Below are 18018 nucleotides of genomic sequence, written 5' to 3' on the forward strand. Positions count from 1 at the left end.
TTACTTTCACAACGATAATGGGCAAATAATGTGTCTGTAACAAGATAAAATACAACCTTACTGTAAGAAATTTTGTTAATCACATTAAAACTCACAGATTTATCCCAAGAAATAAAACACAGGAGATACTAGAAAAAATTTGTAGACAGGCCCTTTTATTTCAGTTTCAAACAAATTTCCACTAAATGTATACATATCTTCATCCTTCAAACTCATTGATGAACCAATATTTTTCAATTATCTAGTGACAGATGGGGACATTCACCATATTTTGTCTGCAGGAGCTCTTCACTCATAGCCACCATCCTTTTAACAATCTTCACTTATGGAAACAGTGCTAACAGACATGCAACACTGCATAAAATAACAGCAGAAATCAATGTGGGGCGTACAGCAAACATACCCGTTAGGACAGTGGAGTGAAATTTGGCATTAATGGGCTATGGCAGCAGATGACTGATGCGAGTGCCTTTGCTAACAGTACAACAATACCTGCAGTGCCTCTCTTGGGCTCGTGACCATATCCGATTGTCCCTAAAGGACTGGGAAACTGTAAGCCTGGTCAGATGAGTCCTGATTTGTGGTGCAAATCTCACAAAGTCATGGACTTAAGTTGCTAACACGGCACTGTGCAAGCTGGAGGTGGCTCCATAATGGTGTGGGTTGTGCTTACATGGAATGGACTGGTTCCTCTGGTCCAACAGAACTGCCCATTGCCTGGAAATGGTTATGTTCAGCTATTTGAACACCATTTGTACCCATTCATGAACTTCATATTCTCAAACAATGATGGAATTTTAATGATAATGCGCCACGTAACCAGGCCACAACTGTTCTCACGATTGGTTTTTAGAACATTCTGGACAATTTGAGTAAATGATTTGAACACCCAGATCACCTAATATAGATCCCATCAAACATTTACAGGACATAATCGAGAGGTCAGCTCATGCACAAAATCTTGCACCAGCAACACTTTCGAAATTATAGATGACTTCAGAGGCAGCATGGCTCAGTATTTCTGCATGGGACTTCCAAAGAGTTGCCGAGTCCATACTACTGCTATTGCTGCATTAAGCTGAGCAAAAGGAAGTTCTACATGATATTAGCAGTTATCCCATGTCTTTTGCCAGCTGAGTGTATGAATTGCAGATTCACACAATGTTGTAAAACAGGCAACAATGGACGAGGTCAACTTTATTGGGAAACCTCAATGACACAGAGTTACTTTCTTGAAACTACCATATAAACTAGATATCTAATAGTGCAATGTTGACCGTCTTGTTTGTCTTTATTCCACTAAATTATGTATTAATCTCTAACTGAAAACAGGTATCTCAAAAGTGCTGCCACGGGCTAGATTTTCTCTTTTCACTGTATATGACCAGGTCTGAACTATGGGAGAAGATTCTTAGATTTCCACCTGAAGCTCTACACTGTGAAATGTTTCTTAGTATATTTTGCATTCTATCAAACTGACACGTTGCTGTCTATGTAAGACATTAGGACAAGACCATTCTAACTATTTATAAAGCCAACACAGATGTGACTCATTGTACAACTAAGTTGAAATAGGTGCAGTTATCTCTAACTCATGTGGTTCTGTGCACTAAATTTGTTTTCTAGTAGAATAATTGTCTGTGGAGAGGAAGAATTGAAATTCACATTCCCAGAGTTGCTACTACTATCTGTGATGTGATTTACTAATATCTCTTGGAATTATGTAAACAACGATTTTTACCTCAAAGTAAGTTACAGATTAGCCCCAAGTTTGAATTTCTGAATAATATTTCTTCATGATAGTAACTCGTCAACTTCTCATCCCTTAACAATTTTTCATTACCCGATATACTTCTTTTTCTGAACTTAGATATTTCCATTTTCTGTTCACTACCCATTTCAGTAACATAGCTTGCTTTGCTGCAACTCGAGCTCAGTATGCTTTGAGCTATGAACCTGTTAACTCATCCCACATCATTTCTTAATAGTTAACTGTGTACTAAATTTATAATTACTTCAACTTTGAACTTAGCGAAATGTTAGAACAATGGCAGAGGGTCTGCTGATCAAGATGCTAAGTATATACCCCCCCCCCCACTCCCCTCCCCCCTCTTGTCTTATCTTACATGTATTTTTCAGATCTTATGTCAAGATTTATTAACTGAATTAAAAATCTGCTTCAGTTTTAAATAATTTATCTTTTCTTGCACAGCTAGTTTCAGAGGCTTATAGCACCATCATCAGCTCCTGATACATTATTTACAACTGAAGTCAGTTTTTAATTCAATCAATATAACTTCAGGTGTTCTCCAATCATATTTTGTGTACTTATGTTAAGAATAGTTGATTTCAAAGTTGAAAATCGTCTGATTTTGAACTATTTGTGACAAGAATGTTCCTAACATTATTTGCGCATAAAAGTACAACATACAAAACAGTGCTTATTGGATACCACTCGGTATAGGTTTGTGTCCAGTCAGTGTGCCAATGACTTCAATAATAATTACATCCTGTACTACTACTACTACTACTACTTCTACTACTAGCCTGATTTCTTGTTGAAATTTTAGATTACTTGAACGAATTACACAATAACTTTAAATCCAACCATTCACCCAACTAAGATACTGACAACACAGTGTGTACCATGACAAGAATTACAATTTTGAGGTGCCTGAAAAGTGCCCTGAACAAATTTTGTTGGTTGTCCCTGTAAGTCATTGTAACTTCCCTTTTCAGGCCTACAAATATTGTGTGTGAAAGCATTGAAATTCCCACAAGTATTTATCTGAGAGATGATAAAGGTTAGGAAACTAGACAAGCTTTTGTACTTCATGGTCAGTGGAGATTTTTCTTCTAGGCAAAACAGTAACATTACACTTTAGCACAAGGTCCTGAATGTAATAATATCCTTACCCCAGAGAATTTGAAACAGAAGTGTTTTAATGAAATTTCCATGCCAGAGACTGTATGCACTATCTTTTGTTGCAGTTAAGGACAGTCTGTTCTCTGTAAGCCATGAGCTGATTTTACCTACAACTCTATATGCTGAACCATTTACATTGCATTTGATGTCTTCCACAATGGGACTCATAGCACCCACAAACAGAAAAAATTTTTGAATCATCTGTCACATTTAATGTATGATCATCGATAGAATCAAGATTTAGCAGTGATACTGGAACACAGCCCCATGGCACCCATCATTTTCAGCACCCCGATCATATACAGATCTCTTCTCAGTTTGATGACATGCCCTTAGGAAGGGAAAAAAGTAGAAATTAAAACTTGAATTGGTCTCCAAGATGTACACATTTGGTACAAATACACTAGTGTCCATAACTGAAGCAACAAACGGAAATTTTTCAAGGCTGCATTTATTTTTCCACCAAACAGTATAAACAGGTGATAGTAAAGTAGAAACAATGTAAAGAATACAGAACATAATCAACTGCAACATGCGTAACGGAAGACAAAAATTTTCTTCATTTTTTTCCAACTTAACAGATTTGCACACATATTCTGACAACTGGTTAATGTGCTCAGTATGGCGTGTGACCACCTCTGACACCAATACAGGCGTGACAACGATGGGATGTGCTGTGAACGATGTCATCAATCTCATGTTGAGACAGTAACACCCATTCTTCTTGCAGAGCTGCTCTTAAGTCTTGGGGAGTGGTTGATGGATGCCTGATAAGATGCAACCTGCCTCTCTAATGGGTTCCACACATGCTCTGGATTGGATTGTTTGGGGGAGGAGACCAGACAGCAAGGTCATCGGTCTCATCAGATTAGGGAAGGACGGGGAAGGAAGTCAGCCGTGCCCCTTCAAAGGAACCATGCAGGCATTTGCCTGGAGCGATTTAAGGAAACCACAGAAAACCTAAATCAGGATGGCCGGACACGGGATTGAACCGTCGTCCTCCCGAATGCGAGTCCAGTGTGCACACATGCTCTACAAGATCAAAATCAGAAGAGCGAGCAGGACACACCATGCGTGGAACATCTCCCAGAAAACATCAGCCACACTTGCTCTATGAGGTGGAGCATTATCGTCCACCAGTACAAAGACTGGGCCCACAGCATCTCGCAACAACCGCGCATGAGATCCCACGATCTCCTGATGGAACTTGACAGCAGTTAAATCTTGCTGATTCGCCCATACAATTTCATGAAGAGGGGTTCGAGTGGCCAACATAAGGTTCGAGTGGCCAACATAATCCCTGCCCACATCATTAGGGACCACCTCGATATCTGTCTCTTTAGGGACCACCTTGATATCTGTGTCTTTCCACAATGTTTGGGTCCTAAAATCTTGTTCCACATGCCCTCCAGATGTGAACCAGTCGAGAACCACACTCCAGACCAAATCGGGACTCACCTGTGAAAAGAAGATTTGCCCACCGTTCGACCATCCAGGTGGCATGTTGACAGCTCCACTCTAGACGTTCTCTCCTGTGAAGACGCCAGAGGTAAACAGACAACATGTCTCCAACAAAGGCCACTCTGCGGAAGCCTTCTGTACACCATTTGCCTCAATACAACACATCCAGGGGATGCTGCGAGGTCAGATACCAGTTGTAGTGCAGTACTAAGGCGATACCGTCATGCCCTTACAGCAATATAATAGTCCACTTGTTCTGATGTCACACGGGATTGTCCCTGTCCTTGTCTCTGGAATACAGTTTCAGTCTCTATAAACTGTCATCTCATCTGAGAAACAACAGAACGATTCACATTAAGCTATCAAGCCACGTCTGTTTGTGACCCCCCTCCTTCCATTCTTCCTATGGCCTTCCACTGCAAAGTGTCTGTGGGCATCTTCTATATGCCATACTGCACCCTCTGTCACTGTTTACACATCAACTGTGGATGTGGGACTACCCTGCAAAAGTGTCGAGTGATCTGGGTATTCAAATCATTCACTCAAATTGTCCAGAATGTTCTACAAACCAATCATGAGAACAGTTGGGCCTGGTTACATGGCGCATTATCATTACAATTCCATCATTGTTGGGAACACGAAGTCCATAAATGGCTGCAAATGGTGTTCAAATAGCTGAACATAACCATTTCCAGACGATGATACCCTACTTGATATGTCCCCTCATGTCACTGCTGGCATGGCTGTCCATGGATCAGAATGCCATCTTCCATGCAGAACATGATTGTAACAACATCTGTTGACAGTTTCTATGCTTATATCAGGAATTAGACACAGGGCAGGGAAATAGTAGTTTACTGCTTTCATTTTGGACACCAGTGTAGAAGCTGACTGTCCTCATAACACCAGTCTCTGAAGTGTTAACACAAAGTGCAAATGTTAGTGCACAGTAATTTCAGGAAAGAAAAGGATGATCAGATTTAATATCCCAACAATGATAGTGGTCATTAGAGACTGAACACAATATCGGATTAAGAAAGGATAGGAAAGAAAATCGGAAATTTCCTTTTCAAAGGACATCCCGATACTTGCCTAAATAAAATTAGGAAAACCAGTGAAAACTTAAATATAGATGGTTGGACCACAATTTCTACTGCCATCCTCTAATACAAGTCTAGTGTATCACCCCATCTTGCCCAGCTTTGTTGAAATATAAAGTATGATATGAAGGGAATATAGGGGGAAAAACAAACAAACAAACACACACACACACACACACACACACACACACACACACACACAGAGAGAGAGAGAGAGAGAGAGAGAGAGAGAGAGAGAGAGAGAGAGAGACTAATAAATCTTTACAGTGACATTACTGTGAGTTTTTCCCCCCAAGGTGAAAAGAGGGAAGGAAGAAAGGAAACATGAAGCATATTGTTGGTGGCCCAGCAATTGGTTATTCAAACAGCCTGGAGTTATAGCAAGTGGCATAGCAGTACCTTCATGACTCAGACTTCATCAGCGGGCATCCCTGGTGCGTGCAAGGATTAAGAGCAAAACTATTTTTTTATATTATTAGTTATCAGAAGATATTTGTGTGTAAATCAAAGAACACTGTATAACAGGGACCAACTGAATGATGTGGTGCAGTTGATAAAGCACTGACCTCGTATTTGGGTATTCAGGATGATGGAGTTAGTTTTGTTCGGCCTCCCTGATTTGAGTTTTCGGTGCTTTTCCTAGACAGCATCAGACAAATGCAGGGATGGTTCCTTTCATTGAGACAATGGCCAACCATCTGTCCTATCTTTATAGAGCGTAGTTAAGTATACTGTGTGTATCTATATTCTGAGCTACAGTGTATTATCATGACAACTCCTGTATCATCGTGAGATGATCCTTGGATGAAATAAATAAATAAATAAATAAATTATTACAAGTTTCACAGTATGATCCACCTACAGAACAATAAAAAACTAAGTTTGGCTACTAATTATGCAGTAGGAGAAACAGAATTTACACTGGACAACAGTTAGAATTTATTGACCCTATAATACCTGTACCAAAATTATCCCAGAAACCCGCACATCAGCCATATTTTTCCCCATCATTCAGAATTAGGGATGTGTTACATCTTTTTTCTATCAGTATTGAAACAATAAGTGCTATTCTATTTTTATAATCATAACAGGATTTCCAATATATGTTATAAATGCAATACTCACCCACAAATGATCATTCCTAACAAGATATGCATCTAGAAAATTAACGAGATTTTCATGATTAAACTCTTTCATAACTTTGATTTCATTCAGAATAAGTTCTTTTCTGGGTTGTTTTGATAAATCAATGTCTTTGACTGCAATTTTCTTCTTTGTTTCTGTATCGTAGGCAATGAAAACAGTACCAGAAGCACTGTGAACAGAAACAGTGTGTTACATACTGCTACCGTTCCAGAGAAACATGAACAAACTACATAACCACTATAAAATGACATAACTGCACACTAGATTTAACCAATGGACTCTTAAGGCTGTAATGTAACATAGTAAGTGAACAAATTTCTCACTCACAGTAAGAAAGAAAAGTAGTTTGCCCCATTGAAAAATAAGATGGAAAGGTAGGACTACAGCCAAAACTGTCACTAGATTCCCTCACAAAAATACTGAAAAAACAAAAGATGACAAGAGAGGGAGGGATAAAAGCACATAACAACACAATATCTTGTCTGGTGCTAATACGGTGTAGGTGTGGGTGGGGGTAATAGAAGCACATCGCTTGACACCATCTCATAAATTCTTAGATATCTATTGTTGTACATCCTTTTTGGCATTTTGCTGTGACATTTGAGCACAGCTTTTCTGTGAATTTCTTCCCGTATTCCACACTCACATATTACAAAATGACAATTTCCATACATTTCAATTCGTATTGTCAAGACACAATTACAGTTCTGAAACTAGTCAAAAAAACATGACAATATGAAATTGAAAATTTAGAACATCATTTTTTTCCATAAACTGCTGTATACACTGTTGTTCAATGGAAAGAAATTTTCTAATATAAAATTTCTGCCATACTTATTGTGAACATTAACCCAGAAGAATCTGAACATCAATATTTGTTAGATATATGTCAACATTTACTTCAAAACATACTGAAACCGATAAAATGCAAGTAGATAAATACAAAGTAAAAAGTATGGCATATACATAAACATTTAGTTTCTTACCCTGCTCCTAGTTCCTTGCTTCGATCAAATCTTCTACATGGATCACCAGGGTGACATAGTCTTCTCAATTCTTCATATATTTGGTCATCTGTCAACTTCTCTGTGCTTCTTTCTTTTTTCCTCAGCAATGGGCTGCCACATATTTCCTCTTCCTCATGCTTTTTCAGGCCTGTAGTATCTCCATCAACAACTGCCAAATTTAGAGCTTCATCTAATGCTTGTTGTACATGGTTAACCAGTGCTTCCTGGTTCTGTAAATTAAATAAATTAACTATAATCTTCCTCTCTAATTCTGGGTTTGGTCAAAGAAAAGTTATGTGATATATAAAGCGAAGTTTATAATATTCCATCCTAGCGTAACCTATCTTACTTTTTGCAAATCCATCCTCATCCCCCCCCCCTCTCTCTCTCTCTCTCTCTCTCTCTCTCTCTCTCTCTCTCTCTCTCTTCCCCCACCCCCCCACCCTCCTTCAAGTGCGCAACTGTAGAGCAACACAGTAACATTCTCATCTCCAGGCCAACAAATCTGCTATTACCAAACACTGTATTTCTGTTGGTCATTCAATGAACTATCACGAAAGAAAACTTGTGGCCCATACACTGAATGGATCTCCATCATAAAGGAATCAGAGGAAATACAACTGCTTGAGCAGCTGATCATTTGGAATGGTGATTTCCAGTCAAGACACCACCTGGAATCCTCTCAAGCTTTCACTGTGAAAGGTACTTGGAGCAACACACAGACTTACAGCAGAATCACATATGTTCAAGTAAAATCTGTGCAACAACTTCAAGATTACACCACATATGCAATGGAGGGGCCTTTAGTAAAGGAGCCTTGGTATTTTCACCAGTATATACCTGAAGATGGCCAGAAAAGACTGTGCAGAGATATCTAGGCAGCAAGTTACCAATGACCAATAGTTCTCCAGAAATTTCATGTAATAATCTACACTGGTCCCAAGCCCGGGGCCTCATCTCCCAAGTGATGAGGATGGATGAGGGGGGAGGAGTGACACCTTGTTAATAAAACCTGGGTCCATCTTGCTCCGGATGGTAGCACCCTGTAACAGCCCCTGCCTACTTAAGGGGAAGACGGGGGACAAGAATTATGAAAAATGTTCCTCGCCTTGGGACAGGTTTCATAATTGACAAGAAAGTATTAGGCTCCATTATCAGCTTTAAGCCTACCTCCGAAAGGCTATCCACGCTCATGTTTAAGTCGACCAACAAAGTATATACCGTTGTAAATGTTCACCCCCCTATAAACATTGACAACAAAAAGAATAAGGAGAAGGTGGAACTATTCTGGGACAAACTAGATGACACGATCCAAAAGATCCCTGAAAAATGTAATGTCGTCACCCTTGGGGATTTTAATGCCCAAGTGGGGAGGGATAAAAGGTTCAGGCATATAGTGGAGAGATACGCGGCACATAACAGGATGAGCCAAAATGGTATCAGGCTCATCGAATTATGCCAGGTGCACAGTTTGGTCCTGAAGACAACTAGCTTTAAGAAACTGCCAAGAAAGCAGAAGACATGAATTTCACCTAACTCTCTCCTGGGAGAATTTCAGTTACATCATGTTGTGACAGAGTGGAAATTTCATAAGGAAATCCACAATGTTAGGGTTCTCACAGGGGCCAACCTTGACTGACCACTACCTATCTAATGTGAAACTGAAGATCATCCCCCACAGTAACTTTCATAGGAAAAACCTTGCACAAAGGACATATGATCTAGAGAAAATAAACGTGAAGAAACACGAATGGGGCAAGTTAACCAGTGACTTAGAAGACCAGGACTGAAAGCAGATGGAGAAGAGCAGAGAAGGCAGAGAAGCTTGGTCCCGTTACCAGGATGAAGAAGCACAGGTGGTGGAATGATGAGTGTGATAGACTACTTCATCTGAGGAAGAAGGCTTGGCACATCCGGCAAACCCAAAAAGGACAAGAGTGCCCGGCAGCACTTAGTGGAAACTAGAAAGATGGTGTCCAAGGAGATCAAGAAAGTTAAGAAGACGCAAGAAGACCAACTGCTCAGGAAGATAAATGAAGACTTTGCTCAGAACAACATGAGAAGCTATTATCAGATCATCAGGGAGAAGCTAAACAGATATGACCCCCCCCCCCCCAACACTCCAACTTCAGGACATAAAAGGGAACATGGTGTATAGTAATAGGGGTAACTGTAAGATACTAGCACAATACTTCAAGGCATTTCTAAACTGTGAGGAACCACACCCAAATATGGCGTTTGATGGTGGACCGAAGACATCCCCAACTCAGACTCTAAGCCCCCATCTGTAAGTGAGATCCAAGCAATACTAAATTATATGGAAAATTTCAAGGCATCAGGGGAAAATCAGATAACAGCTGAATTATGGAAATGGCTAGCAAAAATGCAATTGTCTTACTCCAGAAACTTTTTGAAGAGATATGGAAGAAAGGCATCATTCCAGAGGAATAGAAAATGGCCCTGATACACCCTCTTCACAGAAAAGGTCGTAAATCTCATCCCAACAACCATAGATGGATTTCCCTGTTGGATGTGACCTAAAAGACATTGTCCAGAGCTTTACTAGAAAGAGCAGAATCTCAGTTGGATTGCCACATTTGGGAGTACCAAGCAGGGTTTAGAAAAGAAAACTCCTGCCCTGAACAGATCTTAAACTTAAGAAACATTTTAGCATATCAGAAGCAGAGGGCGAAACTGTACATAGTGACTTTTGTAGACTTCCAAAAAGCTTGCGATTCCATAGACATAAGGTCGTTGTTCAATATTTTGGAGGAGTTTAGTTTGGACGGTAAAACTCTAATCATCATCAAGGAGAATACGTCCTCGAAAGTCAGATTCATGGGTGAACTATCTGAACCTTTTGCGATCAGAACATGGGTCTGACAAGAGGATGGTCTCCCTCTCCTGCTGCTTAACTGTGCACTCAAAAAAGTTGAGAGGGAATGGAATGCATGAACGAGGGGGGGAATAAGACTTGGAACAAAAAGCAAAGGAATCATGATTACATGTTTGGCATTTGCTGATGACATGGCGCTACTCGCGGAAATGTGGGAGGAAGCTCAAGAAGAAATTGCCAAGTTACAAGAGCAGGCAGGGAAGATAGAATTTAAGATTTCTTACAAAAATACGAAGATTAAGACGAATATACTGCATACTCCTAACAGAATTAACGTAGGAGCTCAAAAAATAGAGGTGGTTAGGACTTTCAAGTACCTAGGGGAATGGATTAAATTGAACAATCTTGAAGGGAAAGCAATGGAAGCAAGAAGGGTCAAAATGGAACTAGCTCTCCAGAAAACCAAAAAATACATACAATACGAAAGCCCTGTTGGAACACCAAAATAAGGCATTATAACACAGTAATAAAGCTGGAAGCACTCTACGCAGCAGGGACACTAGTCATGGGGAGGAAAGGGCAAATGGAGAAATTGGGAATCAAGGAGAGGAAAATTTTGAGATAGATCATGGGTCCCAAATTCCAAAATTCCTATAGAAACGAAGCCCTCTACGCAAAGTCTGAGAGACTTTCGTAAACCATGAAGAAGAGGAGGATTGATTTCTATGGACACATACTCTGAATGAATCCCGACAGACTAATTAAACAAATCTTTGACTTCTTTTACAAAAAAAAGACTTAACCCAATTGGTTTAAGGAAGTGGAAAAGGATTTGAGGGAACTCCAGATTACTGAAGTCATGTTAAAATATTGACTGCCACGTGAGTTAAATATAACTCACAGGAAGAGTTCTCTGTGGGCCACGTGAAGTAAATACAACTCACGGATATTTTTCCATTTAAAGCTCTGTGGTGCTGTTGTAACTCACAGAAGCGTGCTATGACTGTGTTATAGTAGGTTATGGCCCCAGTAAAAAAATCATGTTCGTGGCCTATGGTTTACAAGAGCTCAAGAGTAGTTATCGACATTTGAATTCGTGAGTTATATATAACTGACATGGCTCAGCCGTATTGGACTTTTCTTCCTTTTATTATTTATTTATTATTTATTATTTACACAGTAGATTGCAAATCACATACAGTTTATTGACATTCTACACCTCTAATTACAAGAACAATGAAACTGAAAAATTTGGGTCATTTCACTTTGTTTTTCTAACACCTGTATGCACTGTGCTTTATGAAAAACACACTACGCAAAAATATGAGTCACAATTCTTACATTTCCATGCAGTTTGTTTGCATTTCTTGACAGCTTTCTCTCATCCAAATTCATTCTTCATTTTTTAAGAGCACACTGTATACCTACGTCTGGCTGCTCCCATGTTCACTAGTGCACAATCTGCAGGTAACGTGGTGGCTTTGGTGAGAGATGTCTCAGGCTCACCGGCATCTTCTTTGAATTCTGTGATTGAGATCTTTTTTTTGATGTATTGGTAAATCACATGAGCATTTCCCAGAGCTCACCCTGTCAACATTTCAACTGCAAGCTTCCTGTACCATTTCACACCATGCCTTAGACAATGTGAGTACGACTTCATTTGGTCAGAAAGATCTACAAAAGACTTTGACGGATTATAGTCAATTATCATTGCTGGTTTTTTCTTTGTGCCCTTCCTGGTTTGAACTTCTGCTTCTTCTTCTCCTCCATGAACAGTACTCAGCATCAGAACATCCCTCTTATCTTTCCATTTCAGTACTATTACACCTGTGGTACTTTGCTTTGTGTTCCCCCTTCTTCAGTTTTGCCTGTACAACATCTTGAGGGTTCAGTTTTCTGTTTGATCTTAGAGTACTAATGAAATGTGTTGATTGTTCAAGTAGCTGGTGTGCTAGATGAACACTTGTGCAAAAATTGTCTGTATATAAGATTCTGCCCCGAGGTAATTCATAATGTTCGAACATAATATATGTTCCAAAATCCTGCCGCATATCGACATTAATGATATTGGACTGTAATTAAGTGGATTACTCCTATTACCTTTCTTGAATATTGGTGTGACCCGTGCAACTTTCCAGAGTTTGGGTACAGATCTTTCGTCGAGCGAATGGTTGTATATTATTGTTAAGTATGGAGCTAACTGCTTTGATCCATATCATGTGAGAAAAGTGTGAACTGGGTTTCACATAACCGATGCCCGATGAATCCATGCATGTTAACATGGAAGAGGCCAGTACGTTCCAGATACTTCGTTACGCTTGACCTAAGCGTAATTGTAATCGAACAAGATTAAACTTGAAGATGATCCACGTGAAAAATGTTCGAAAACTGTATCCGGTGATAAAAAAAATTGAAATGCAAAATATGATATAGTAGATCCTTTGACTGAAGGTGTGTGAAATAGCTGGTACTATAGTTACATGAGAAAGAGTATGGTATGCATGTACCTACATCTACATACATACTCCGCAATCCTCCATACGGTGCGTGGCGGAGGGTACCTCGTACCACAACTAGCATCATCTCTCCCTGTTCCACTACCAAACGGAACGAGGGAAAAATGACTGCCTATATGCCTCTGTACGAGCCCTAATCTCTCTTATCATATCTTTGTGGTCTTTCCACGAAATGTAAGTTGGTAGCAGTAAAAGTGTACTGCAGTCAGCCTCAAATGCTGGTTCTCTGAATTTCATCAGTACCAATTCACGAAAAGAACGCCTCCTTTCCTCCAGAGACTCCAACCAGAGTTCCTGAAGCATTTCCGTAACACTCGCGTGATGATCAAACCTACCAGTAACAAATCTAGCAGCCCACCTCTGAATTGCTTCTATGTCCTCCCTCAATCCGATCTGATAGGGATCCCAAACGCTCGAGCAGTACTCAAGAATAGGTCATATTAGTGTTTTATAAGTGGTCTCATTTACAGATGAACCACATCTTCCCAAAATTCTACCAATGAACCAAAGACGACTATCCGCCTCCCCCACAACTGCCATTACATGCTTGTCCCACTTCATATCGCTCTGCAATGTTACGCCCAAATATTTAATTGACGTGACTGTGTCAAGCGCTACACTACTAAGGGAGTATTCAAACATTACAGGATTCTTTTTCCCATTCACCTGCATTAATTTACATTTATCTATATTTAGAGTTAGCTGCCATTCCTTACACCAATCACAAATCCTGTCCAAGTCATCTTGTATCCTCCTACAGTCACTCAACGACGACATCTTCCCATACACCACAGCATCATCAGCAAACAGCCGCACATTCCTATCCATCCTATCCAAAAGATCATTTATGTAGATAGAAAAACAACAGCGGACCTACCACACTTCCCTGCGGCACTCCAGATGATACCCTCACCTCCAATGAACACTGACCATCGAGGACAACGTACTGGGTTCTGTTACTTAAGAGGTCATGGAGCCACCCACATACTTGGGAACCAATCTCATATGCTCGTACCTTAGTTAGGAGTCTGCAGTGGGGCACCGAGTCAAACGTTTTCCGGAAGTCAAGGAATATGGCATCCGTCTGATACCCTTCATCCATGTTTCGCAAGATATCATCTGAAAAAAGGGGGGAGTTGCGTTTCGCAGGAGTGATGCTTTCTAAAGCCGTGCTGATGCATGGACAGCAACTTCGCTGTCTTAAGGAAATTCATTATATTCGAACTGAGAATATGTTCGAGAATCCTGCAACAAACCGATGTTAAGGATATTGGTCTGTAATTTTGAGGATCCGTCCTTCTACCCTTCTTATATACATGCGTCACCTGCGCTTTTTTCCAATCGCTAGGGACTTTACGTTGGGCAAGAGATTCACAATAAATGCAAGCTGAATATTGCCACTAGTTTCCAGAGCATAACACGAAATTTTATCAATAAGAATTTTAGAACATGTGATTTTATAGTTGTTTGCCCCATGCAACAATGGACATAATAGCTTTTTAAATTACATTGTTAAAGTTAATTCAGTAACATTAAGTTGCATTTTTATACAAAAAAATTAGAGTTTTGTGCAATTTTTCATGTTTTTGGAAAATGTAGCTGCTGAGGTCCACCATTTCACTTTTCTTATTGATCTCCAAATTACACACAACTTATTTTATTGTGAAATGGAACCAAACTAGGGGTAGCACAAGAACAAACCAAACTTGAAACAAAACACGAACCCTACTGGCCATCTTTACTTGGCATTTTAAGTTTCATCACTTTTAGAAACAGTCACATCCGAACCCATTTAGCATATTTACTGAACCATATGGTGAACCTGAATGTAAGATGAACTCCATTTTTAAGAGGCTTCTTGAGATTCTTTGTTTTGTTTTCAACAGATTCTGACCTATCAAAATTAAAGGCTACTTTTTGTTTATTATCTCAGCCAGTAGGTTGTGTTAACACTACTTTGTCATTATCATCACTGGTAATATCGTCATCTGTAATCCTATTGCCGTTTCACTCTTCCTGACACTCCTCTCATATTATTTCATTTTTTGATCCATCCATGATTTTGGATACGTAGCACTTTTTGAATTCTTTCCATATTAGATTCTCTTGAAAGTCACTGTAGATAGTAAGGATCCACTGATCCAGCATATACACTGCGGATTTCTGTAAATTCCCCTTTCTCCTTGAAGAAGTAATTCAATGTAAAACTGTCACAGATGAGTCTTGAAAGACCCATTTACAACAATAGCCATTATCTGAAGTTGTGACAAGCCACTAGCATTCACTAATAGGTCAGTGCTGTTCTTTGATATCAGATCCGTAACTTCCTGGGTTATCCTCCACTTTTCCTTACATCTTAAGATAAAAAACCATATATGGGGTCATCTTCCTCCTATCTGGCAAAGCAACCACGGCAACTGTTATACTGGCCTTTTCATTGAAAGAATTTCTTATAAAAAATTTTTAATGGCCTTCACATCAAGTATAACATTTGACTGCATATCAGAATAAATAGGCATCTCATTTGTTTCCCATGTGACCTAGCAAATACCTGTACTTACACTAATTACATGACACTGATGTACCATGGGAAGTCACTAAGCTAGCATTGTTACCTCACCCTAATGTAAGACCTACATTCTACACCATCTTATGCACCAGTCCTTATTTGCTTTGAATTTCATGTCGCATGCTGTGGGAATATTCTTCTGTATCTCCAGCACTTTCATTCTGATAACTTCACTAGTAATCGAGAAGTCTTTAATTGTGTTTCTCTCTCAAATATTTCACAAACTGTTGCTCCAATACATTAAACATTCCTCAATTCAATCCTCTGTAAGCTAGACAGGTAGAACTGGCATTCTTTAATTTGTTCTTCATCTGATGCCATCTAAAAATGCTCACTTATGTGGCAAATGTTTTTCCTACTGCACAGTTGCTTGTGATCTCTGCTGCATAAGTTACCATTGAGTTAAATTAGCATTCTGTTGTCTCTGTGAACCAACTGCGGATTATGAACCCATAAATCCAAATATCTCAAGTGAAAGATGTGATTTGCATCCATTATTGATTGCTACAATTTATTGTTCTTACGGTGTTGACAATCAAAGCAAACACAATAATGTTGTTCCTTTTAAGAATGTTATCCCGGCAAAACTTAATTACCGACATAACAGTGATGGAAATTGCAAATTAAATTTAAAACCAATTTGTCCCCTCCCTCCCACCCTAGTGCTGCCACTGCAGATATCTGGACACTGAGCTAATAATGCACTTGGTTAATCATTTGTTCCAACCACGATAATCAACCATATTGTGGTGCAGAGACAACATCAGCACCACTGTTGAAGGAAGGAAGAATATGGTTTAACATCTTATTGACATTGAGGACGAGATGGAACAGAAGATCAGAATGTTTCAAGGACGGGGAAGGAAACTGACCATGCTGTTTCGAAGGAACCATCCTGACATTTCCCTAGAGCAATTATGGAAATCGCAGAAAACTGAACTCTGGATGTCCAGACTTGAATTTGAACCATCGTCCTCCTAAATTAGAGTCCAGAGTGCTACCTACGGCAGCACCTTGGTCGAGCTTTGCACCTTTGTTGACACTCTTTTCATCCGTTGTGCTCCATTTCAAGAGTCATATGTGACCATAATTACGTTAAAATTATGTCTCCTGTAGAAATACATACTACAGTCTAGTTTCCCCCCACCTATAATGCCATTTCAATTCCAACTATGTTTTGAGTCAATCAAACAGCAGTTTAAGCATGGTAAATGTCATAAAAAGTGCAGGGCATGGAGCACATTCCCGTTGTTGGTAGCATGACAAAGTTTATTGCCCACTTGTCATTCCCTTTCCTGTGTTCGACCTAGTGCTTGGATGATCTGCTGCTTCCATACCCCCTCTAAAGCTGATGAAACTGACAAATTAAATCTGCACATCACACCACTCTCCTGAAATACAGGGTAACCCATGTAGTCCATCATATAATCATATCAACACAAACTGAACAAGGAAAGAATGAGGTCAACAATAATTTTAACTACATATCATGAGGCAAATAAGTGAGAAAAGAATTTACATGAGAAAGGCAACATTCACTCCTCGCCATGTTACAAAGCAGAAAAATAAATCTTGGGTCATATTGATTTGAAATGAACTGTTAACACATGAAATAAGGGAGTTCAGCAGGTGAACAAGTCAAATTTTGCAGGCTAGACATCATCCAATCATTGTTGTTTTATGAACAAGATATCGGCTATGTAGGCTCCTCTGTAACACTGAAACAGAGAAGTCTATGATAAGATATCATGCACCATCTGTATGCAAAGTTTTCATTTCACTTTCAAGAGTCAATCACAAAATTATTTATTATTCAAATTAATGTGCAAGTCAACTGCCTCCTTCCAACACCACAATGCTTCCTTCAAACACCTCAGTTACACAAAGTTGTGCACAATTAGTAAGTGCCATCATCTGTCACAGGACACCAATAGGTCTGAATATGCACAACTTTTTTTATTGTGATTCTTGAGTCAGTGGTTGAGTACAAGAAAATTTATTCTGAACTACTCGGCTATTGATTATGATGCCATAAATTTCAAGATTATCAGTCTTGTTCTCTAAAGCACTGTACATTCCAAAATGCAACAGCTAAAACATGCAGTCAATATAAAAAATTGCTGAGGGTCACAAAATAAGAATAGCTAGAAGTCATACCCACAATTCTCAACAATTTATTATGGTAACTGTTGTTATGACTATTGCTTTGTGGAGGGTATGATGATAATGAGAATTTGAGAATGAGCCAATGATAATGCTCACCTCTATACTTCTTATGGCACAATAAAAAATGAGTAACTCAGCAGGTAAGCAAGAATTATGTTATACTCATCAAGTCTGAACTAACACTAACAGTTTAATTACACTATTTAACGTTTATTTATGTAAAAGTGCATGTTGACTGTAAAATGTGATTACTGCAAAATACACCACTAGCACTGACAAAGCACTGTTTAG

The 18018-nt window shown here is 39.3% G+C and overlaps 1 protein-coding gene across 2 annotated transcripts in view; it reads right to left on the minus strand.

Annotated features, from left to right (window-relative positions):
* The window catches only part of LOC126183421 (serine/threonine-protein kinase Pak), a 113103-nt gene that overhangs the window by 33002 nt on the left and 62083 nt on the right, over nucleotides 1–18018 (minus strand). For both annotated transcript variants that reach the window (XM_049925372.1, XM_049925373.1), the window contains exons 5-6: nucleotides 7620–7870; nucleotides 6613–6802 (exon numbers count right to left, since the gene is read on the minus strand). In XM_049925372.1, the coding sequence (XP_049781329.1) occupies nucleotides 6613–6802; nucleotides 7620–7870 (441 nt within the window). The remainder of the gene's footprint in view (nucleotides 1–6612; nucleotides 6803–7619; nucleotides 7871–18018) is intronic.

This window comes from Schistocerca cancellata, chromosome 4, assembly GCF_023864275.1.
Source record: "Schistocerca cancellata isolate TAMUIC-IGC-003103 chromosome 4, iqSchCanc2.1, whole genome shotgun sequence".
NCBI classification, from domain to species: domain Eukaryota; kingdom Metazoa; phylum Arthropoda; class Insecta; order Orthoptera; family Acrididae; genus Schistocerca; species Schistocerca cancellata.